The 20,586-nt window shown below is 40.9% G+C and overlaps 1 protein-coding gene across 1 annotated transcript in view; it reads right to left on the bottom strand.

Annotated features, from left to right (window-relative positions):
- LOC124789542 (tektin-3-like) overlaps positions 1–20,586 on the bottom strand; it is a 113,452-nt gene that overhangs the window by 68,164 nt on the left and 24,702 nt on the right. The window contains exon 4 of the mRNA XM_047256939.1: positions 6,611–6,862. Coding sequence (XP_047112895.1) covers positions 6,611–6,862 — 252 coding nt within the window. The remainder of the gene's footprint in view (positions 1–6,610; positions 6,863–20,586) is intronic.

Below are 20,586 nucleotides of genomic sequence, written 5' to 3'. Positions count from 1 at the left end.
CATCCTTTCATCTTTCCCTCTCCTTCCCTCTTTCCTGACGAAGCAACCGTGGGTTGCAAAAGCTTGAATTTTGTGTGTATGTTTGTGTGTCTATCGACCTGCCAGTGCTTTCGTTTGGTAAGTCACATCATCTTTGTGTGTGTGTGTGTGTGTGTGTGTGTGTGTGTGTGTGTGTTCTACATCTCCTCCAAAACCACTGGACTGATTCCAACGAAGGTGGATACTCATATCCCTTACTTTCAGGCAACAATCACTTGGAGGTAAGAACCAACTGCCTATCATAGATCAGGAGATGATATCATAACACTGAGATGCATGAAAAAATGCTACATCATGCACGAAGTTTTAATACATTTATACTTTACTAAGACACTCCTACAGTCAAGTCAGCTTAAAGAAATCCCTTACACCTAGCAGCAGTTTTCACAGCTTTTAACTGCAAAGGACAAAAGGCTGTAGGTGACACAATAAATCTTTATAGAGCTATGAAGAGACATTCCCACAGAGACATTTAGAAAATCACATTGTAGACATGCGAAATAGCTGCGCCCAATGTGCAGAAATCATCCGGTATCTTTATACAAGTGTTTCATAATTTCACAGATATTTTCATGAATACAAGGAAATGAAATTTTTTTCAATATACACTACAAACACAGTTCAGTTTTTGTTTCATTTCTAATATAAAACTGGCAAAATGAATACCCAGGCAATGCTGGGTTTGTCAGTTAGTATTTATAATACACTACCCTCCATAAGTTTGGAAACACCATGACGCATATTATGGCAGAGCAAGATTGGAGTGATCTATGTGCTTTACTGGTTAGAATACAGAATGTATACTCAAATAATCATTAATAATGACACTTAAAGTATTGTACATTTAACTACTGAGCATATACATATATACTGGTACATATTGGTATTGCTCAGTTTTATATAAACTGATTTTACCTGTACATGCATTCCACTAAACACACCAGGTGGCACCAGTAGATGGCACATTGTTTACAGTTCTGTTCAGTTATAGTTCTATTTATATGAAAGTAGGAGACATCATAAAAGAAGGTAGTACACACAGCAAAAGTAGTTGAAAAGGACCGCAAAGTGACAGATCCCTTGTGATTTACAGGTTAAGATAGTCGCTTTGCACCAAGAAAGCAATAATATCAACAAATATCATCGAAATTGGAGAGTTCCATCAGTGGGGTTGTCTCGATCATTCACTGACATCGAGAGACAGGTTCCTATGGTGGTCATCCTCACTCAGGAGCATGCAGAAAAATATCAGAATGCCAGGAAAAGTCTTTGTAGTAACTATAATACATTCAAAACTGTCAGTGAACTGACTGCTAAACTAAACACAATTGGGTGTATGCCAGTGAGCGAGTTAACAGTGCCTACAACACACCAGCATTAAACAGCAAGGGTTTGGGAAAGAGTATTATTCACTGATGAATCCAAGTTTGAAATACTTGGAAGTAAATGATGTCAATCTGTATGTGTTTACTCCATGAATGCTTTCATCCTCAGTATGTAATTCCAACTGTGAAGCATGGAGTGGATTCTGTTAAGATATGAGGATCTTTTGGAGGAAATGAAGTTGGAGATTTGATGAAAGTAGATGGCAAAATGAACCAAAACTATTATCACGCCATTCTCCAACAACATGCCAAGATATCTTGTGTGTGTCTGTTTGGAAAAGGGTTTGTCTTGCAGCAAGGCAACGACCCAAAACATATGTCTTGCTTGGGTCACAACTACATGAATTCTGTCGAGGTTCAAAAATTTTGGAAAACATGAAAAGGCTTCTCCAGTCCCTGATTGACTATTGAGCTACTATGGGATGAGTTGGACAGGAGTATTCGAAAATGGGGAATCATGAGTGGGACACACTTGTTGGAGGTTCTGCAGCAAGAATCAAGACATTCCAAAGGAAACCCTGGCAAAATAGACCCACTCTTTTCCAGGACCCCCCCCCCCCCCCCCCCATGAACCTTGCCGTTGGTGGGGAGGCTTGCGTGCCTCAGCGATACACATGGCTGTACCGTAGGTACAACCACAACGGAGGGGTATCTGTTGAGAGGCCAGACAAACGCGTGGTTCCTGAAGAGGGGCAGTAGCCTTTTCAGTAGTTGCAGGGGCAACAGTCTGGATGATTGACTGATCTGGCCTTGTAACAATAACCAAAACGGCCTTGCTGTGCTGGTACTGCGAACGGCTGAAAGCAAGGGGAAACTACAGCCGTAATTTTTCCCGAGGGCATGCAGCTTTACTGTATGGTTAAATGATGATGGCGTCCTCTTGGGTAAAATATTCCGGAGGTAAAATAGTCCCCCATTCGGATCTCTGGGTGGGGACTACTCAAGAGGACGTTGTTATCAGAAGAAATAAAACTGCCGTTCTACAGAACGGAGTGTGGAATGTCAGATACCTTAATCGAGCAGGTAGGTTAGAAAATTTAAAAAGGGAAATGGATAGGTTAAAGTTAGATATAGTGGGAATTAGTGAAGTTTGGTGGCAGGAGGAACAAGACTTTTGGTCAGGTGAATACAGGGTTATAAATACAAAATCAAATAGAGGTAATGCAGGAGTAGGTTTAATAAGGAATAAAAAATTTGGCGTGCGGGTAAGCTACTACAAACAGCATAGTGAACGCATTATTGTGGCCAAGATAGACATGAAGCCCACGCTTACTACAGTAGTACAAGTTTATATACCAACTAGCTCTGCACATGATGAAGAAATTGATGAAATGTATGATGAGATAAAAGAAATTATTCAGATAGTGAAGGGAGACGAAAATTTAATACTCATGGGTGACTGGAATTCGAGTGCAGGAAAAGGGAGAGAAGGAAACATAGTAGGTGAATATGGATTGGGGGGAAGAAATGAAAGAGGAAGCCGTCTGGTAGGATTTTGCACAGAGCATAACTTAATAATAGCTAACACTCGGTTCAAGAATCATAAAAGAAGGTTGTATACATGGAAGAATCACGGAGATACTAAAAGGTATCAGATAGATTATATAATGGTAAGACAGAGATTTAGGAACCAGGTTTTAAATTGTAAGACATTTCCAGGGGCAGATGTGGACTCTGACCACAATCTATTGGTTATGAACCGCAGATTAAAATTGAAGAAACTGCAAAAAGGTGGGAATTTAAGGAGATGGGACCTAGATAAACTGACTAAACCAGAGGTTGTACAGAGTTTCAGGGAGAGCATAAGGGAACAATTGACAGCAGTAGGGGAAAGAAGTACAATAGAAGAAGAATGGGTAGCTCTGAGGGATGAAATAGTGAAGGCAGCAGAGGATCAAGTAGGTAAAAAGACGAGGGCTAGTAGAAATCCTTGGATAACAGAAGAAATATTGAATTTAATTGATGAAAGGAGAAAATATAAAAATGCAGTAAATGAAGCAGGCAAAAAGGAATACAAACGTCTCAAAAATGAGATTGACCGGAAGTGCAAAATGGCTAAGCAGGGATGGCTAGAGGACAAATGTAAGGATGTAGAGGCTTATCTCACTAGGGGTAAGATAGATACTGCCTACAGGAATATTAAAGAGACCTTTGGAGAAAAGAGAACCACTTGTATGAATATCAAGAGCTCAGATGGAAAGCCAGTTCTAACCAAAGAAGGGAAAGCATAAAGATGGAAGGAGTATATAGAGGGTCTATACAAGGGTGATGTACTTGAGGACAATATTATAGAAATGGAAGAGAATGTAGATGAAGATGAAATGGGAGATACGATACTGCGTGAAGAGTTTGACAGAGCACTGAAAGACCTGAGCCAAAACAACGCCCTGAGAGTAAACAACATTCCATTAGAACTACTGACGGCCTTGGGAGAGCCAGTCCTGACAAAACTCTACCATCTGGTGAGGAAGATGTATGAGACAGGCAAAGTACTCTAAGACTTCAAGAAGAATATAATAATTCCAATCCCAAAGAAAGCAGGTGTTGACAGATGTGAAAATTACCGAACTATCAGTTTAATAAGTCACAGCTGCAAAATACTAACCCGAATTCTTTACAGACGAATGGAAAAACTGGTAGAAGCCGACATCGGGGAAGATCAGTTTGGATTCCGTAGAAATCTTGGAACACGTGAGGCAATACTGACCCTACGACTTATCTTAGAAGAAAGATTAAGGAAAGGCAAACCTACGTTTCTAGCATTTGTAGACTTAGAGAAAGCTTTTGACAATGTTGACTGGAATACTCTCTTCCAAATTCTAAAGGTGGCAGGGGTAAAATACAGGGAGCGAAAGGCTATTTACAATTTGTACAGAAACCAGATGGCAGTTATAAGAGTCGAGAGGTATGAAAGGGAAGCAGTGGTTGGGAAGGGAGTGAGACAGGGTTGTAGCCTCTTCCCAATGTTATTCAATCTGTATATTGAGCAAGCAGTAAAGGAAACAAAAGAAAAATTCGGAGTAAGTATTAAAATCCATGGAGAAGAAATAAAAACTTGGAGGTTCGCCGATGACATTGTAATTCTGTCAGAGACAGCAAAGGACTTGGAAGGGCAGTTGAATGGAATGGACAGTGTCTTGAAAGGAGGATATAAGATGAACATCAACAAAAGCAAAACAAGGATAATGGAATGTAGTCGAATTAAATCAGGTGATGCTGAGGGAATTAGATTAGGAAATGAGACACTTAAAGTAGTAAAGGAGTTTTGCTATTTGGGGAGCAAAATAACTGATGATGGTCGAAGTAGAGAAGATATAAAATGTAGACTGGCAATGGCAAGAAAAGCGTTTCTGAAGAAGAGAAATTTGTTAACATCGAGTATAGATTTAAGTGTCAGGAAGTCGTTTCTGAAAGTATTTGTATGGAGTGTAGCCATGTATGGAAGTGAAACATGGACGATAAATAGTCTGGACAAGAAGAGAATAGAAGCTTTCGAAATGTGGTGCTACAGAAGAATGCTGAAGATTAGATGGGTAGATCACATAACTAAAATGAGGAGGTATTGAATAGAATTGGGGAGAGGAGGAATTTGTGCCACAACTTGACGAGAAGAAGGGACCGGTTGGTAGGACATGTTCTGAGGCATCAAGGGATCACAAATTTAGCATTGGAGGGCAGCGTGGAGGGTAAAAATCATAGAGGGAGACCAAGAGATGAATACACTAAGCAGATTCAGAAGGATGTAGGTTGCAGTAGGTACTGGGAGATGAAGAAACTTGCACAGGACAGGGTAGCATGGAGAGCTGCATCAAACCAGTCTCAGGACTGAAGACCACAACAACAACAACAACATATGCCAAGAGCACACAAGGCAGTGATGAATGCAAAGGATGGTTATTCTGAGGAATCTAAAATTCAAACATTGCATTTGCCTATGTTTTGACTTAGTTTAATGAACAATTTGAAAATAATAAGATGCAATTTTATAAAGTATTTTCTTTCCATTCTCCATGACCACTCTGTGTTTCCAAACTTATGGAGGGCACAGTAAATTAAAATCAAGCAAAAACTTTTTCAATTACAACTGTTTATTTTTAATAAATTAATATATTTTAATGGAACTAGAAAAAAAAGCCAGTCTGTTCCATGTCTAACACTGCATCATAATTCATGACTGAACATGAAACATAATAAACATTTCACTATGAAAACAAACAAATAAAATAAACGAAAGGAGCAAACAGAAACATAAATGCAATTTTAATCATGTTACAATATTTATATCTGGTGGAGGTATAGTTATAATGGAAAGGACAAAAGTCATAGCTCAATAAGTTTCTTTGGTACAAATAGTGAGCCTGTGAGCAATCAAACAATAATAATGCTGTTAATAATAACCAACATATCAGCAGTCATAGCATTGTAAAGAATCTTTATCTCAAATACTTGCTTATTCATAACTACATTTTGCTCAAATTTGAATGCTTGTTGTCTTTTTAGATAGAAGAGCACAAGTTACAGAAATAGGAGCTGGATCAGGGCTGACAGACAAGAATTAAAAGCAACCACATCTCTTAATATGAATATTTCACTCTGCAGCAACTGTGGACTGCTTTGAAACTTCCTCATATGTAAAAACTGTGATCCAGGTCAGTACTTAAATTCAGAACCTGTCCTTTCATGGACACTGATCTTACTGATACAGCTATCCAAGAATGCAAAAGAGCTTTGACAAGGCAGGAAAGAAGTAGTGGCAGAACTGAGGTGGTGAGAGCACATAATAAGTAGTGCCTGGATTACTCTGTCAGTTTGGGTATTTCTTATGAAAGCTCAGATTCTGGGTTCAAGTACTGGTTCAGCATGCAGTTTCAGCTTGCCAGTGGGTTTCATGATGCTTTATTATCCATATTTAAGAAAGAAAGGAAAAAAATAAAAAATCTATAAAACAGATGGAAAGTGCGTACATGTGCTGTTGGCAAAGAAAATACAAACATACAATGACTCAGGAGAAATTAGTATACAGGAAACTGATTTTTTAATTTTGTTTCTCATAGTTTCTGATGGATTCTCAAATAAGGAGGAGACAGAGTCACTGATATGTGTTCAGAGTTGGTTATTGTTTTGTAAGCTAATTATATAAATCAGACAGATTTTACCTTTAAAAAACTTTGTGTGAAAGTACTTACCTAATTACACGAACTGCTTCATTTCTGAGGCGTTCTGCATAATTTCTATTGGTTTCTGATTCATTATAATAGTTGATATTACTCTGTGTCCATTCAAAAGGTGTGTAACGAGAATAAAGTGCAGTCCGTGCAGCATGTGGTGGGTTTCGTTCAACACTGGTAACTAAGTTTGGGAACCTTATTGGTTCAGTAGACATTTTTGCAGATGTGTAGCTTTTATCCAGATATGCATTCGTTAGAGGGTGACTAGCCCTGCAAGAAAAAACAAAACTGGAAGTGAGTTAATGGCTCACATGTACTTAACATGTATTGCATCAGATAAATGTTTTTATCTGTACAGCCCTTATGAATTTGTGATAGAACTACATTGCATTTTACATGAATAATAACATATTACTCTGTATGCCAAATTAAACCTATTAATACAGCCTCTTTTTCTGTTACTTCATGCAGATCACCAGCCTTATACCTAGGTGAGCTACTTGTAAAATACTTTTGCGTCAGATGGAAAGACTCTGCTTCGAACCTTAGAGAAGGATGCAGATTTACACGTAGAAATTCTGTTTTTATATCTTCTGTGGTTGTGAATATTGTAATTTATATGAAATAGACTATTGTTATTATATAGGTAACAAATCAATAACAGATTCCCTTAATTCTGTTATGTAATTCAGCACACACAAATAGTACAATACAGGTTTTTATGCTTTCACTTTTCTTCTCAGTTCTCTCCTCATATTGTCAATTATCGTTAATTCTGATGTATATTCAAACAATGGAAAATCCAGGATGGAATGTAACAATATAACCAGCACAAATTATGGCTGTAGTTCATGAGTCAGTTATCAATAAGGGTTTACGATACACTCCAATGGAACAGTTGCAAAAACTGCAGACAACACATCTAATTTTTCTCCCCTTAAGTAAAAACTAGTATACTTAAATCGAGTAAATCAACGTGGTTTGAAAATTACAGCCTGTATATCTTCGTCTTTCCCTCTCCTTCCCTCTTTCCTGATGAAGCAACCGTTGGTTGCGAAAGCTTGAATTTTGTGTGTATGTTTGTGTTTGTTTGTGTGTCTATCGACCTGCCAGCGTTTTCGTTTGGTAAGGCGCATCATCTTTGTTTTTAGATATCTTTTTCCCACGTGGAATGTTTCCCTCTATTATATTCATTTCTCAATATTTTTATAAATATGAAAATATGTCATTGGATAATAGGAATTTTATAAAACAGGATTTTTATTAAAATTTTATAGATGGCACAACATAATATTGTCTTACAGGAGAACTATAGTTCCTTAACAATACACTGCAAAATTTCTTGGTAACTTGAATGGCACACACCTATGCCAACTTGTAGAAGCCAATGTCAATATACACTATGCAAGAACAAATAAAGATGTTCCCTTTCATTTTTTATCACAGGGAACAAAACTGTCTGAAATCTAAAACAGAATAAAAGTTCAGTGTGGAAACAGTTAAGACAGAAAATTACAATGGATGGATGGATTAAAAAATTGAATATATTATGTCATCTAGTAGACTGGTCATCCAGTGGACATCAACATGCACTTTATTATTCATGACATTGCTATAGAATTCTGCATTAGACAAGGATCTGTCTAATACATCTGTCTACTACACGATCTTGGCTATACAAAGTTTATAAATTATAACAACTGTCTGATAATCACAAGTTGCATAGCATGCAGAACCTCAGCAGCACTAGATCATTATGTAAATTTAGGAGATATTATTCTCAGCACGGTTGCCTCATCTGGTCTTCAGACCTCTACTGCCAGACTCAGACTCATACTCAAAAACCTGCATTCTGCAGATAGTTCGTTATCAATCGCCCATTTAAACATGTCTCACTGTCTGAGTCAACATTTCAACTTGTCACAATTGAGTATGACTGGAAATGAGGTTTGGGTGCACCATTATAAACCAAAAAGTAAGAGACAAATGGCTACTAGAAAGCACTCACGGTCTCACATCAAGAAAAAGTAGTCTTGACATCTACTGAGGAACTCACGGTGATTTCAGTTCCAGGAGAATGGCCAAACAGATTATTACTGCTGGATATTTCCTTGTCCGCCAGCATTGAGAAAACTAACATCAATGAGAGTCTCAGCATAGTACTTTGCATTTGTGATTGTGAGAAGGTTGGTAGTACAAACACATGTCTAAAAATGACAGGACTCATTTTTATTTACTGTTTCCATTTTAATTTTATTATTAGGATGGATAGTAAGTGTGTTTACTATGTGGAGATGACTGCAGTAGATAATTGAAATTGTCTCAAGAACTACCATTTTAGTGTTGTGTTTTTAATTTCCCCTCAGCTTTGTGCTGGGATAGGAGGCACTGATACAGAGGGAGGGACCGGGGAACAGGGGGGCTTCAGGGTCTGGTACCATTCACTGAAGTCCAAGGCATCCTTCTCATCAGTCAGGTATGACAGTAATACCAGTATTACTGCTTATGGCACTTGGAGCACCTTCTGACCTGAATATTCTGCTCTTTTCCCCAGCCTGGGTGGCTCCCAGAGCAGTTGATGCACTTCCCTGGACAGGGCAGTCAGTGCCTGGATCATGCACTGCCTTTACATATTTATCATTAGTTGCTTCACCTCTCCAGCTCAGTGTTGTATGGCCAAAATGCTGACTTTTGTAATACCTCAAACAATTAATTTTGTATAAATGTTTTGGTAGAAAGTAAATACTTTAGGAGTAAAGGAGATCACTCACCAAAAAGTGAAGTTCTGAGACATCCACAGGTACACACACACACACACAAAAAAATTGATAGCTTTTGCAGCAATCCTTTTTCGAGCTAAGAGTACAAATACATATAGAAAACACAGATGCATTTGTAGGCATACACACACCTATGGCCCTACATGGTGCGGGCTAGAGTGCAATGCCAGTGCTGCAATTTGGCATGTGGATTAGGTTGGGGCGGCAGTTGTGTCAGGTGGTATGGGTATGGGGGAGAAAGGCAGGAGAGAGGGAGAGGGGTTGGGGATTGAGTGGCTAAGTGCTCAGAGGGAGGCAGTCAATTTGCCAACTATGGATGAAGGAGGGAGGGAAGGGTGGAAGGTGCATGTGTTAGGTATGTGACACACAGTGGTCAGAGCCAGTGGAGAGTGGCACATGTTGAAGGTGATGTGGGGATATGAACTGGGAGGGCGTGACAGGTTGGAGGAATGAAAAACTATTGGGTGGAGGATGTGGGCCAGCAGATTACTGGAGATTGAGGCCAGGACATTTACGGAAGCAAAGGATGAGTTGCAAGGATAATTCTCAGCTGCATAGTTCAGAGAAGCTGGTAAGGGAAGGATGAATCCACATGGCCCACTTTGTGAAGCAAGTTGTGCACCAGGCAGTCAACTTTGTTCTTGGCAACAATTTGTCAGTGGCCACTGACCCTGGTGGATAGCTGGTTGGTAGTCATACCAAAACAAAAAGCTGTGCAGTGTTTGTAGCAGAGCTGGTATATGACATGGCTGCTTTCATAGGTGACACAGCCTCTGATAGGGTAGGAAAAGCCTGTGACATGACTGGGGTAGGAAGTGCTGAGTGGATGGATTGGGCAGTCTTGCATCTTGGTCTTCCACAGTTATGATCCCTGTGACAAGGGCTTGGGAGTGAGGGTGGCATAGGGATGAAGTAGGATGTTGTGTTGTTGGGTGGATGAAGGTACACCACTTTAGGAGTGGGAAGGATCTTGAGTATGACGTTCCTCATTTCCGGGCATGATGATTGATAGTCAAAGCCCTGATGAAGGATATGGTTCAGTGGTTCCAGTCCAGGATGATACTGAGTGAGAAGGGAGGCACATCTTTGTCACTGATTCTTGGAGTAGGTGGGAAGACTGTGTGTGTGTGTGTGTGTGTGTGTGGATATTGGAAGGAAAATCTGTTTGCGGACTAGGTTTATTGGGTACTGTCTGTTTGTGAAGGCTTTCATGAGACCTTCAGTATACCGGGCAAGGGAGTTCAAGACACTGCACATACGTTGTTCATAGGTGGCCAGGAGGGTAGGGAGAGATTGTTAGTGTCAAAATACAGGTGCTGTTTTGTGGTTAGTGGGTTTAATGTCGACAAAGGTGTGGATGGAGATATCAGACAGATGGAGAAAACATCCATTAAGGTGGCATGTTGGATTGAGGAGAACCAGACGAAGTGGATGGGAGAGAAGGTGTTGTGGGGATAGGTGTGGAGGCTGTGATGGAATGATGACTGGGTTTCTTGGCCCTTAGTCCAGATCATGAAGATACCATCAACCTGAACCAGACTAGGGGTTGGCATGGCACCCTCCTATGCCAAACTGTTTACAGGCCATCTCGAGAAAACTTCCAGAGCCTCCCAAATCTACCAACTCCTAGTCTAGTTCAGGTTCACTGATGATACCTTCATGATGTGGACTCAGGGCCAAGAAACCCTACCCTCAGTCCTTCACAACTTCAATACCTTCTCTACCATCTGCTTCATCTGGTCCTCCTCAACCCAATGTGCCACCTTGTGACCATGGATCTCCACCTCTTGATGCCTCCATCTGTTGACATTAAAACCACTAACCACAAAACAACACATGCATTTCGACAGCTGCCATCCCTTTCACAGCAAAAAATTCCTCCCATATAGCCTATGAACAACATATCTGCAGTGATCATAACTGCCTTGCACAGTATGCTGAAGGTCTCACCAAGGCCTTCACAAACAGACACTACTCCGTAGCCGGCCGCGGTGGCCGAGCGGTTCTATACCCTTCAGTCCGGAACCACGCGACTGCTACGGTTGCAGGTTCGAATCCTGCCTCGGGCATGGATGTGTGTGATGTCCTTAGGTTAGTTAGGTTTAAGTAGTTCTAAGTTCTAGGGGACTGATGACCTAACATGTTAAGTCCCATAGTGCTCGGAGCCATTTTGAACTACCCCGTAAACGTAGTCTGCAAATGGATTTCCCTTTCCACATCTTCACAAACCTCCAATCCTCCCACTAGCCCAAAGAATCAGCTACAAAGGAGTGCCCTCTCATCACCCAACATTACCCTGGACTGGAACAGCTTTGATTATCTTTGTCATGCCCGGATATAACAGACATACTATCCGTGGAGTTGCCAATCACTATCCAAGATGCTTCCCAACCCTCCTAGAGTGGTGTTCCATAACCCACCCAACTACACAACACCATCCCTAAGCTGCTCCGACTCCCAACTCCTTGTCACACGGACCGTATTGCTGTCGAATGCCAAGGTACAAGACCTGCCCAGTACACCCACCCAGCATTTCCCACTCTAGTCCTGTCACAGGCTTATCCTACCACATTAGAGGCTGTGCCACTTGTGAAAGCAACCCTGTCATATACCAATCTGCTGCAAACACTGCACAGCTTTTTATGTCTGCATGACTACCAATCAGTTGTCCACCATGACGAAAAGCTAATACAAAACTATTACCAAGAACAAAGTTGACCACCCTCGGCATTACAACAAGCAACTGAACATAACATGCTCAATTTCAATAGCTGCTTCACAATCCAAGCCACGTGGATCCTTGCCTTCTCTGCCAGCTTCTCCGAACTACGCAGATGGGAGTTCTCCTTGCAAGTTATACTTCATTGCTGCAATCAGCCTAGCCTCAATCTTCAGTAACCCACAAACCCCGCACCCTCTACCCAACAGTTTCACCTACCCATGTTCTGACATCACTTCTCAATTCATGTTCTCATATCATCTTCAGCATGTGGCACTCCACACTGGATGTGACAACTGTGCATCACATACCTAGCCTGTGCACTTGTCCCCCTCCCTCCTGCATACCTTGCTGGCAAACTGGCTGCCTTCCTCTGAGCCACTAGCTTCGTCTTTGTCTCTCTCTAGATTCTCACTACAGTGGAGTCCCTGTTATCCTTGGGACTGAGTGACCTGCCACACATTTCTAACCTTCCCCACCATGTCCCTCTTCCCTCTCTGTGAAAGGAGTTGCAAAAGCTAGGATTTTTTGTATGTGTCCATTGGCAGTACTTACGATTATACTACCAGCCAATCTGTTGCCTTAAAGAGACTTGTTTATACTTCTGATAATGTCCCTCCTCTGCCCCCCCCCCCCTCGGCTTTCTGTTCCCACACAGAGATCTGAATGGGGGCACAATTTTAGCTCCAGGATATTTTACCCATTAGAATGTCATCTTCATTTAACCAACCAATAAAGTTGCATGTTCTTGGGGAATATAAGAAGATAATTTGCTTGCTTTTGGCTGTGTCACAGTGTCAATCTAGCTACGCCATGCTGGCTAATGTTACAAGGCCAGATCAACTGATCATCAAGAGCAACTTCACTGTAACTACTGAAATAGCTTCTGTCCTCCTTCAGGAACCATGTGTTAGTTTGGCCACACCACAGCCATACCTCCAAAATTGTTGCAACTACAGTGTGTCTATTGCTGAGGCATGGAAGCCTATTCACCATGTGAAGGCCTGTCATTCATGTATGTATGTATGTATGTATGTATGTATAAACTAATTAACAAAAAGTTTTTTACTTTCTTTGATAATAAAATCAAATGTCTTCTCCTTGTTTTATAAATTTTTGACATGTCTCCTGTATGCAAACCAAATGGATTACAAATGTACGTCATGAGATTAAATTTTTGACATGTCTCCTGTACGCAAACCAAATGGATTGCAAATGTACGTCATGAGATGAATAAAACACAATTCAACACAACAATACTGTCTATCTGGTCATAGCTGATGAATCTGATCCAACAGCAAACAATGACTCCATCCAACATTTGCACAACCAGAGTCATAGCTGTGTTACAATCAGATTAAAATATGAAAAATTACCTTCCTTTAAACACCACAAAACAGCCTTCATGTGAATCAATATTATTCGGCCCTACAATGCTGTTCCAATATATTCATGTTTATATCACATCTTCAAATGAATGTCCTTCCTCCTAGGACTTTTCTTCATGCAGAAATGAGGAAAGAACGTTATTCATCAAGCATAAGAGGCACTGAGCAGTACAAAGTGTCCAGTAAAATTTGTTAAACTGCCTAGCTTTCATGCAAAATCCTTCTTCAGTACAATCAACTGTGAACATACACATCATACATGCAGTCATTGTTATCTCCCAGTGCTTCTCAATACTGATTTACATGATCGAGTTGAATACACTGCCCACTGAACCATTTGTACAAACTTTTTGCCTAATGTCTCTTTTAGGCTGTATGAACAGCTGGCCATTGTTTAATCTGTTATACTCTATTTGCAAAAACCACAATAAAATTAGTACAATAGTTGCTACATTCGGAAAAACCGACGCTCTTCTAATTACAATCAGCAGATATTCTTTCGTTACTCCATCTACTTAATATTTACATAAAAAACCTTTGTTATTTGTAATGCTGAGTCTTTGTTATTTCTAATGCTAACACGGGTTTTAGATCCCCAAATTTATATAGTCAGGTAATGTGTAAAACTCTGATTATCTTTAAATTAACAGGGATGAATCATTTCTTGTATTGGCAACCTGTTAGTATCCTTGCATCAAAATATAGAAGCCTCCTCTGAGCCACAGATAAGAAATTTAACACTTTGGGTTTGTTTAGTATGTAAGAATATCAAACTTAAACATGATGGAAAGCTCTTCAATGAAGTGAGGAAGATCTTGTCTAACAATGCAGCAGCAGTGCATAGTAGATGATGCTTGTGTATGGAAATGTAAGCAACGGCTTGTGTAATAAAGTAAGTACCACATAATGTGTCAAGTATTAATGATGGTGACTAAAAGCCTGTAATCCAATCCCTCCTACACTAGAGACCCCACATCCACCGAGGAGCATGCATTTGGCATTCATAAAAATCTGGCGCAGGCTATCAGACTGTGAGAATGTGGCCGTATCACATCAATTCGTCCTCTGCGACTACTTCTGCAGACAACAGCTCAAGAATTGCGGTACCGGATGTGCAGTTTGCAAATGGTGTGATTAAAACTGAGTGCAACATTCAAGACTGTGACATTTCTGTGGCTAACACTCGCCATGTAATGCATCAACAATGGCCACATGCTCCGAACCTATCATTAGACTTCAAGAACAATAATGCATCTGGCCCTGCCTTGGTTAAACAAGGCCCATAAACTACGTACAACTCTGTATTCATGTCTTCCACATCCTCCAGACCATGAATTGGATTCAATGGATTCAAGCAACTGCTAATCGTTCTGCCACAACCAATTGCATGCTACATAGATCTGGCACCCATATTGCATAACGTCAGAAATGATGTAACTGTTCATCCACCTTTCTGATTGAAATTGTCTAGCACACATTTAAAACTACTGCCATTCAAAGCCACTCAGCCAGCATTATGGTTTGTAGCATTATGGTTTGTAACCTGGATGGGATTTTTTGGACTTTTGGAATTTCCAGCAATGCCAACAAGTGTGTTCATCTACTCTGCCATCTAGCTGTGCAGGCCAAACTCTTTAGTGACATTATCCTGAGCATGCCGCAAAGGGCAAATATGGTGCAGCGAAAGCAGCATTTTTACAGAAACTTTCACATTTTACAGAACAGTAGCTTAAGGTCATGTACAAGCAACAACCTCAGAAGGGCATACCACTGCAACTTTGGGCCAACTCTGTGCAACTGTCGATGCCTCCCTTATGCAAGACACAGCACTGTGGATCCTTTGGCTAGTGAACTTTCTGACTGACCTAGAAGTCAGCCCCATTAGAAGATTGCCTCCGAGTGTCAGATTGAGTGTATTCGGTAATTCGCCACCACTACAGGATTAATAAGTGCAAGGCTACCACCCCTAGTGATGTGGGAGTGCATCCGAACTACCATGACTGCTCACAAAGGAGATGCCACACTCTCACAGTGGCTGGCAACCCACCATGGCCCAGCCACCCAGCCTGCAAAGCGTGACAACTATGTACCAGATTCCACTCTCATCTCTGACAGATGTTTTGCTCCCTGCCATGACTCAGCACGTGGACATTCGTGCCAGCAACAGTTTTATACCCCCATCCAACAAACCACCCCAAAATCTTGGTCCATGGCACCAATGACTGCACTGTGCAACTTTCACCAACCCTGCAATCGACTTGGATAGTCACTTGACTGGACTTGATTCTCTGCCATTCACACTGATCTCACTCATCAGTTAACTAGCACTAGTATTCAGGACCTCTTCACCCTGACCATGCCTACACCACTCATATCTATCCCACATCAACCAAAACAGTGCTGTGTCAATGACTTGTACCTCAACACGCTTCATGAGTATGTCACACTGGTGGATGACACACTGAGTACACATCAAGTACTACACTGACTGTTGCAATCAATGGCCACGTAGCAAACAGGAAGACCTTAGGCACCATGTCAATGACATAACTACAGAATAGCAAATGGCTCAAGAATGCCTTCATGTATCAGAGTGTTAACAACCATGGACGGCAGGCACTGCATCAACCTGCCCCACCATCTTCTCCAGCCACATTCAACTCACATGCAGAATGCTCCCCTCCATGCCAGCTCTCGCCGATGCATGTCAACCACCTTCCCAGCATCAGTACAGCATCACCTGCAGTGTTTCTAAACTGGACAGGACAGGACTGGAAAGGACAGTGTATCATATCATGACTACCAATAGTCCACCAGGTTGCCACAAACCTCAATGCCTGTGCCCCATAGACTTACAGAGAGTCAGGTCAGCTATGAACGAGCTGTTGCAAGAAGGGACTGTACGTCTTTCTGACAGTCCTTGGGCTTTGTACGAGGGTGGTTTGAAAAGTTCTCAAAACGGAATAGAAAAAAAGTACTTACATCACTGACACCTTTTTTTATTTTTCAGTGTAGTCTCCTTGTAGATTAATGCACCTGGTCCAAAGATGTTCAAGTGCCTTGATCCCATTTTGAAAATGAGTTTCCTCCAGCCTGCAAAATAGTTGTCAACTCCAGCTATCAGTTCTTTGTTTGAAGTGAATCTTCGTCCATTAAGAAAAATTTTCAGTTTTGGAAATAGATGGAAGTCTGACAGAGCCATATCAGGTGAATAAGGCAGGTGTGGCAACATTTCATACCTTAGTTCATGTAATTTTGCCATGGTGATGGCACATGTGCGCAAGCACACACTGATCCAGTGTCAAGAGTCACAGCACCCATCTTGCAGATAATGTTTTCATTTCTAATTCTTCAGTTAAAATGTGATATACCCTTTCAGATAACATCTGGCAAAAGTGAGCAATTTCACGCACTTTCAATCGGCGATCCTCCATGATCAATGTGTGCACTTTTGCAATGATTTATGGAGTAGTGAAACATCTTGGCCAACCACTGTGCACATCATCTTCTAAGCTCTCTGGACTAAATTTAAATTTATTTGTCCACTTGGTAACAGGTGAATATGAAGGAGGAGAGTCCCTCAGTGTATTCTGGAAATCAGCATGAATGTCCTTTGCTTTCGCAAATTTCTTTACAAAGTATTTAATCGCTGTTGAATCTCGATTTTTTCCACCTTCGCAAATCACTACACAGGAACAACAACAGAGCCACGTCACTGCCACAGCTCTCTTCCAAGAATACTGGTGTAGCATGTGTTTACAGTTAATAGTTCAATGAATATCATATGAACAACTCGTTGCGATAGCGCTGGCCTCTCGTGGTGATTCCGAGAACTTTTCAAACCACTCTCATATAAAACTAGTGCCCAAACACCATGGTTCAGTGAGACTAGGTCAGGGTTATCGGATACTGAATTCCAGGACTGTACATCAGTTATCCCACACCTTATATCTAGAACTTCATGCAAACCTTTGCTGGTGATATAGTGTTTAGTGGCACTGACTGCAAATGAGCATACTTACGACCTCAATGCATCCAGACAATATACAGAAAACAGCGATCACCATGCCATTCGGGCTGTTCAAATATCTCTACATGCCTTAAGGTCCTACGGAAGCTGCTCAGTCATGGCAGCTGTTTATCGATGACCGTCTTTCCTGTATTCCCTTTAGTTACACGTACTTGGATGACATTCTCATTTTCTCCAAAAACAATGACCACATTCGAGGCAACTAGAAGCTGCTCTAGCTGCACTCTATGATGGCGGTGTGCTTATTAATTAATCCAAAACACAGTTATGTCATCTGGAGGTCATGTTCTCAAGTCACAAGCTCAACTCTTCCAGCATCAAGTTGACAGAGGAGTGTATCTCTACCATGAGCAGTGTTCCCCATCCTGAGCCATGTCACGGCCTATAGCACTTCGTAGGGATTCTAAATTTCTATATTTGTCACCTGCCTCACGCAGCTGAGCTACAGGTGCCTCTCATGAACACACTGGCAGACACCGACAAACAGGGCAAGAAGAAAATTCAGTGGACTTTGAAGATGGCAGATGCATTTCAATGCATCAAACAGTGTGTAGCGTATGCTCTCACTTTGGCATGCCCCAACCATGATGCCCAATTGACTCTCATGATTAATGTGAGAAATTCCGTTATTGGGGCAATTCTGCAACAGATACTCGATGGTGAAACTCACCCGCTCTAGTTTTCTCGAAGACACTGCAACCTTCCCAAATCAATTGGTCTGTGCTCGACCAGGAGCTTTTAGCCATCTATTCTGCCATCCGGTACTTCAGAGAATACATCGATGGCTGACAAGTATACAGGGTGGTCCACCTGAAGTTTCAGATGAGATTATCTTGATAGCTATACATTGGGTAAAAATAGTGGGTAAGACAAGTTCCTAAGCTCAGAGGGGGACATCAAATGATATTACATGTGACCCCCAGCCCCTGTCCCCTTGGGTGGGGCAGCTTTTAAATCTTAAATGGAAACCCCCATTTTCTATTGCAGATTCGGATTCTCCATAAAAAAGTAATTAAGTTTTGTCTGAAACATTTTTTTAAACCATTGACAGATGGTGCTGAAATCGAGAAACATTAAAATTGGGGAAGAACTCCAATTTATTTAGAATGATCCGAGAAGGACGCATCAAATCGATACAAAATGTGCACCAATTCTTTCATTACACCAAATTAAGTCATTTTATTACAAAATGTATCCTACCCACCACAGTTTTTGATGGAGGGAGGTAGAATGGTAATAAAATCTCGTTAGGGAACTCTTCACAATTGCATTACTCACCCGACTGTGGTGCTACCGTGGCCAAACTGCAAACTATGACTCAGTATAAAGGCTGGTGCAACGCAGTCATACGTCACTTCACTTTCATATTGTGAACCGTAAACATCAACTGATGTAAGTAAACTATTCTTTAGCGAAACATGGCTCACTATCCTCCTACAGAGATTGTTGATATGATGTTAATTTTAGGTGAATGCCATAACAATTACACTGCAGCTGCACAATTGTATGTGGATCGTTTCCCAAACAGACGACATCCAAGCGAAAACATTATTCGAAATTGCACTCAACGAGCTGGAAATGAATACACCCACCATCCACCTCATCATCGTGAATACAACGAAAATGATGCTCGTACCCTTACCGTTCTCGCTTGTGTTCAACTGGATCCCAAAATTAGTAGTCATGCGATTCAGAGACAAACTGGAATACTGAAATCAACTGTTTTGAGGATTCTGAAGTCACATAAATATCATGCATATCATATCACACTGACACAGGCATTAACGCCAAAAGATATGCAAATACGCATGCATTTCTGCCAATGGGCCTTGGAAATGATGAGAGACAATGATTTTTTAGATACGTTATGTTCACCAATGAAGCCACAATAAAAGACAATGGCGAATTAAATCGTCATGATTGTCATTATTGGTCCCCTGTCAATCCATACTGGCACAGACCCATTGACAATCAACACAAATGGTCGTTAATGGTCTGGTGTGGAATTTTAAACTTGATAGGACTGTATTTTTTTGACCAAAATGTTACTGGGGAATCTTATTTACAACTTCTCCGCAGTGATTTGTTGGAGCTAATGGAAGATGTTGATTTAGAAACTAGGCAATAAATGTGGTTCCAACAGGACGGAGCAGCTCCCTATTATGCTAAAAATGTGCGGAACATTTTAAATTTATGGCACCCTGGTCGGTGGATAGGACGTGGTGGACCAATTCAGTGTCATGTTCACCAGACCTAACATCTTCTGATTTTTTTCTTGTGGGATTATTTAAAAAATATTGTTTATGAAAGACAGCCCACAACCCGAAACGATATTGAGCAACACATTCGAAGAGCATGTGCAGCCATACCACGGGATGTGCTGCTCAAAACTGTGGACAACTTTCGCAGACAATTGACTTTATGCATTGAAGCAAATGGAGATAATTTTGAACAATTTCTTCATGGCTAATTTCATTAATTAAGCACCCAAAATTGTGAGAGGCAAGGGGACTCACAGTAATGAAGCACACCAACATGTGAGAGGCAAGGGGACTCACACTAATGAAGCACCCCATGGGAAAATCATTCTACTACATCCATGTCGTTGTTCCTGGGTAGTGCTGAAAGTAGGATGCAGTACATTTTGTACAAAAATAGCTTAATTTGGTGTAACGAAAGAATTGGTGCACATTTTCATCTATTTGATGCCTCTTTCTCGGATAATTCTAAATAAATCAGAGTTCTTCCCCAATTCTACTTTTTTCTCAATTTCAGCAACATCTGCCAATGGTTTAAAAATGTTTCGGATAAAAATTGATTACTTTTTTTATGGAGAATCCAAATCTGCAATAAAAAATGGGGGGTTTCCATTTAAGACTTACAAGTTGCCCCCCACCCCACCCAAGGGGGTGGGGGCTGGAGGTCACGTGTACTATCATTTGATGTCACCCTTTGAGCTTACAAACTTGTCTTACCCACTACTTTTACCCAATGTATAGTTTTCGAGATAATCTCATCCGAAACTTCAGATGGACCATCCTGCATACAGCTCACAAGCTGTTACTAGATGTCATAAA

Source organism: Schistocerca piceifrons, chromosome 3 (genome assembly GCF_021461385.2).
Source record: "Schistocerca piceifrons isolate TAMUIC-IGC-003096 chromosome 3, iqSchPice1.1, whole genome shotgun sequence".
Classification (NCBI taxonomy): Eukaryota; Metazoa; Arthropoda; class Insecta; order Orthoptera; family Acrididae; genus Schistocerca; species Schistocerca piceifrons.
The sequence above is the reverse complement of the archived record's forward strand: the minus strand, read 5'-3'. Positions and strand labels throughout refer to the sequence as shown.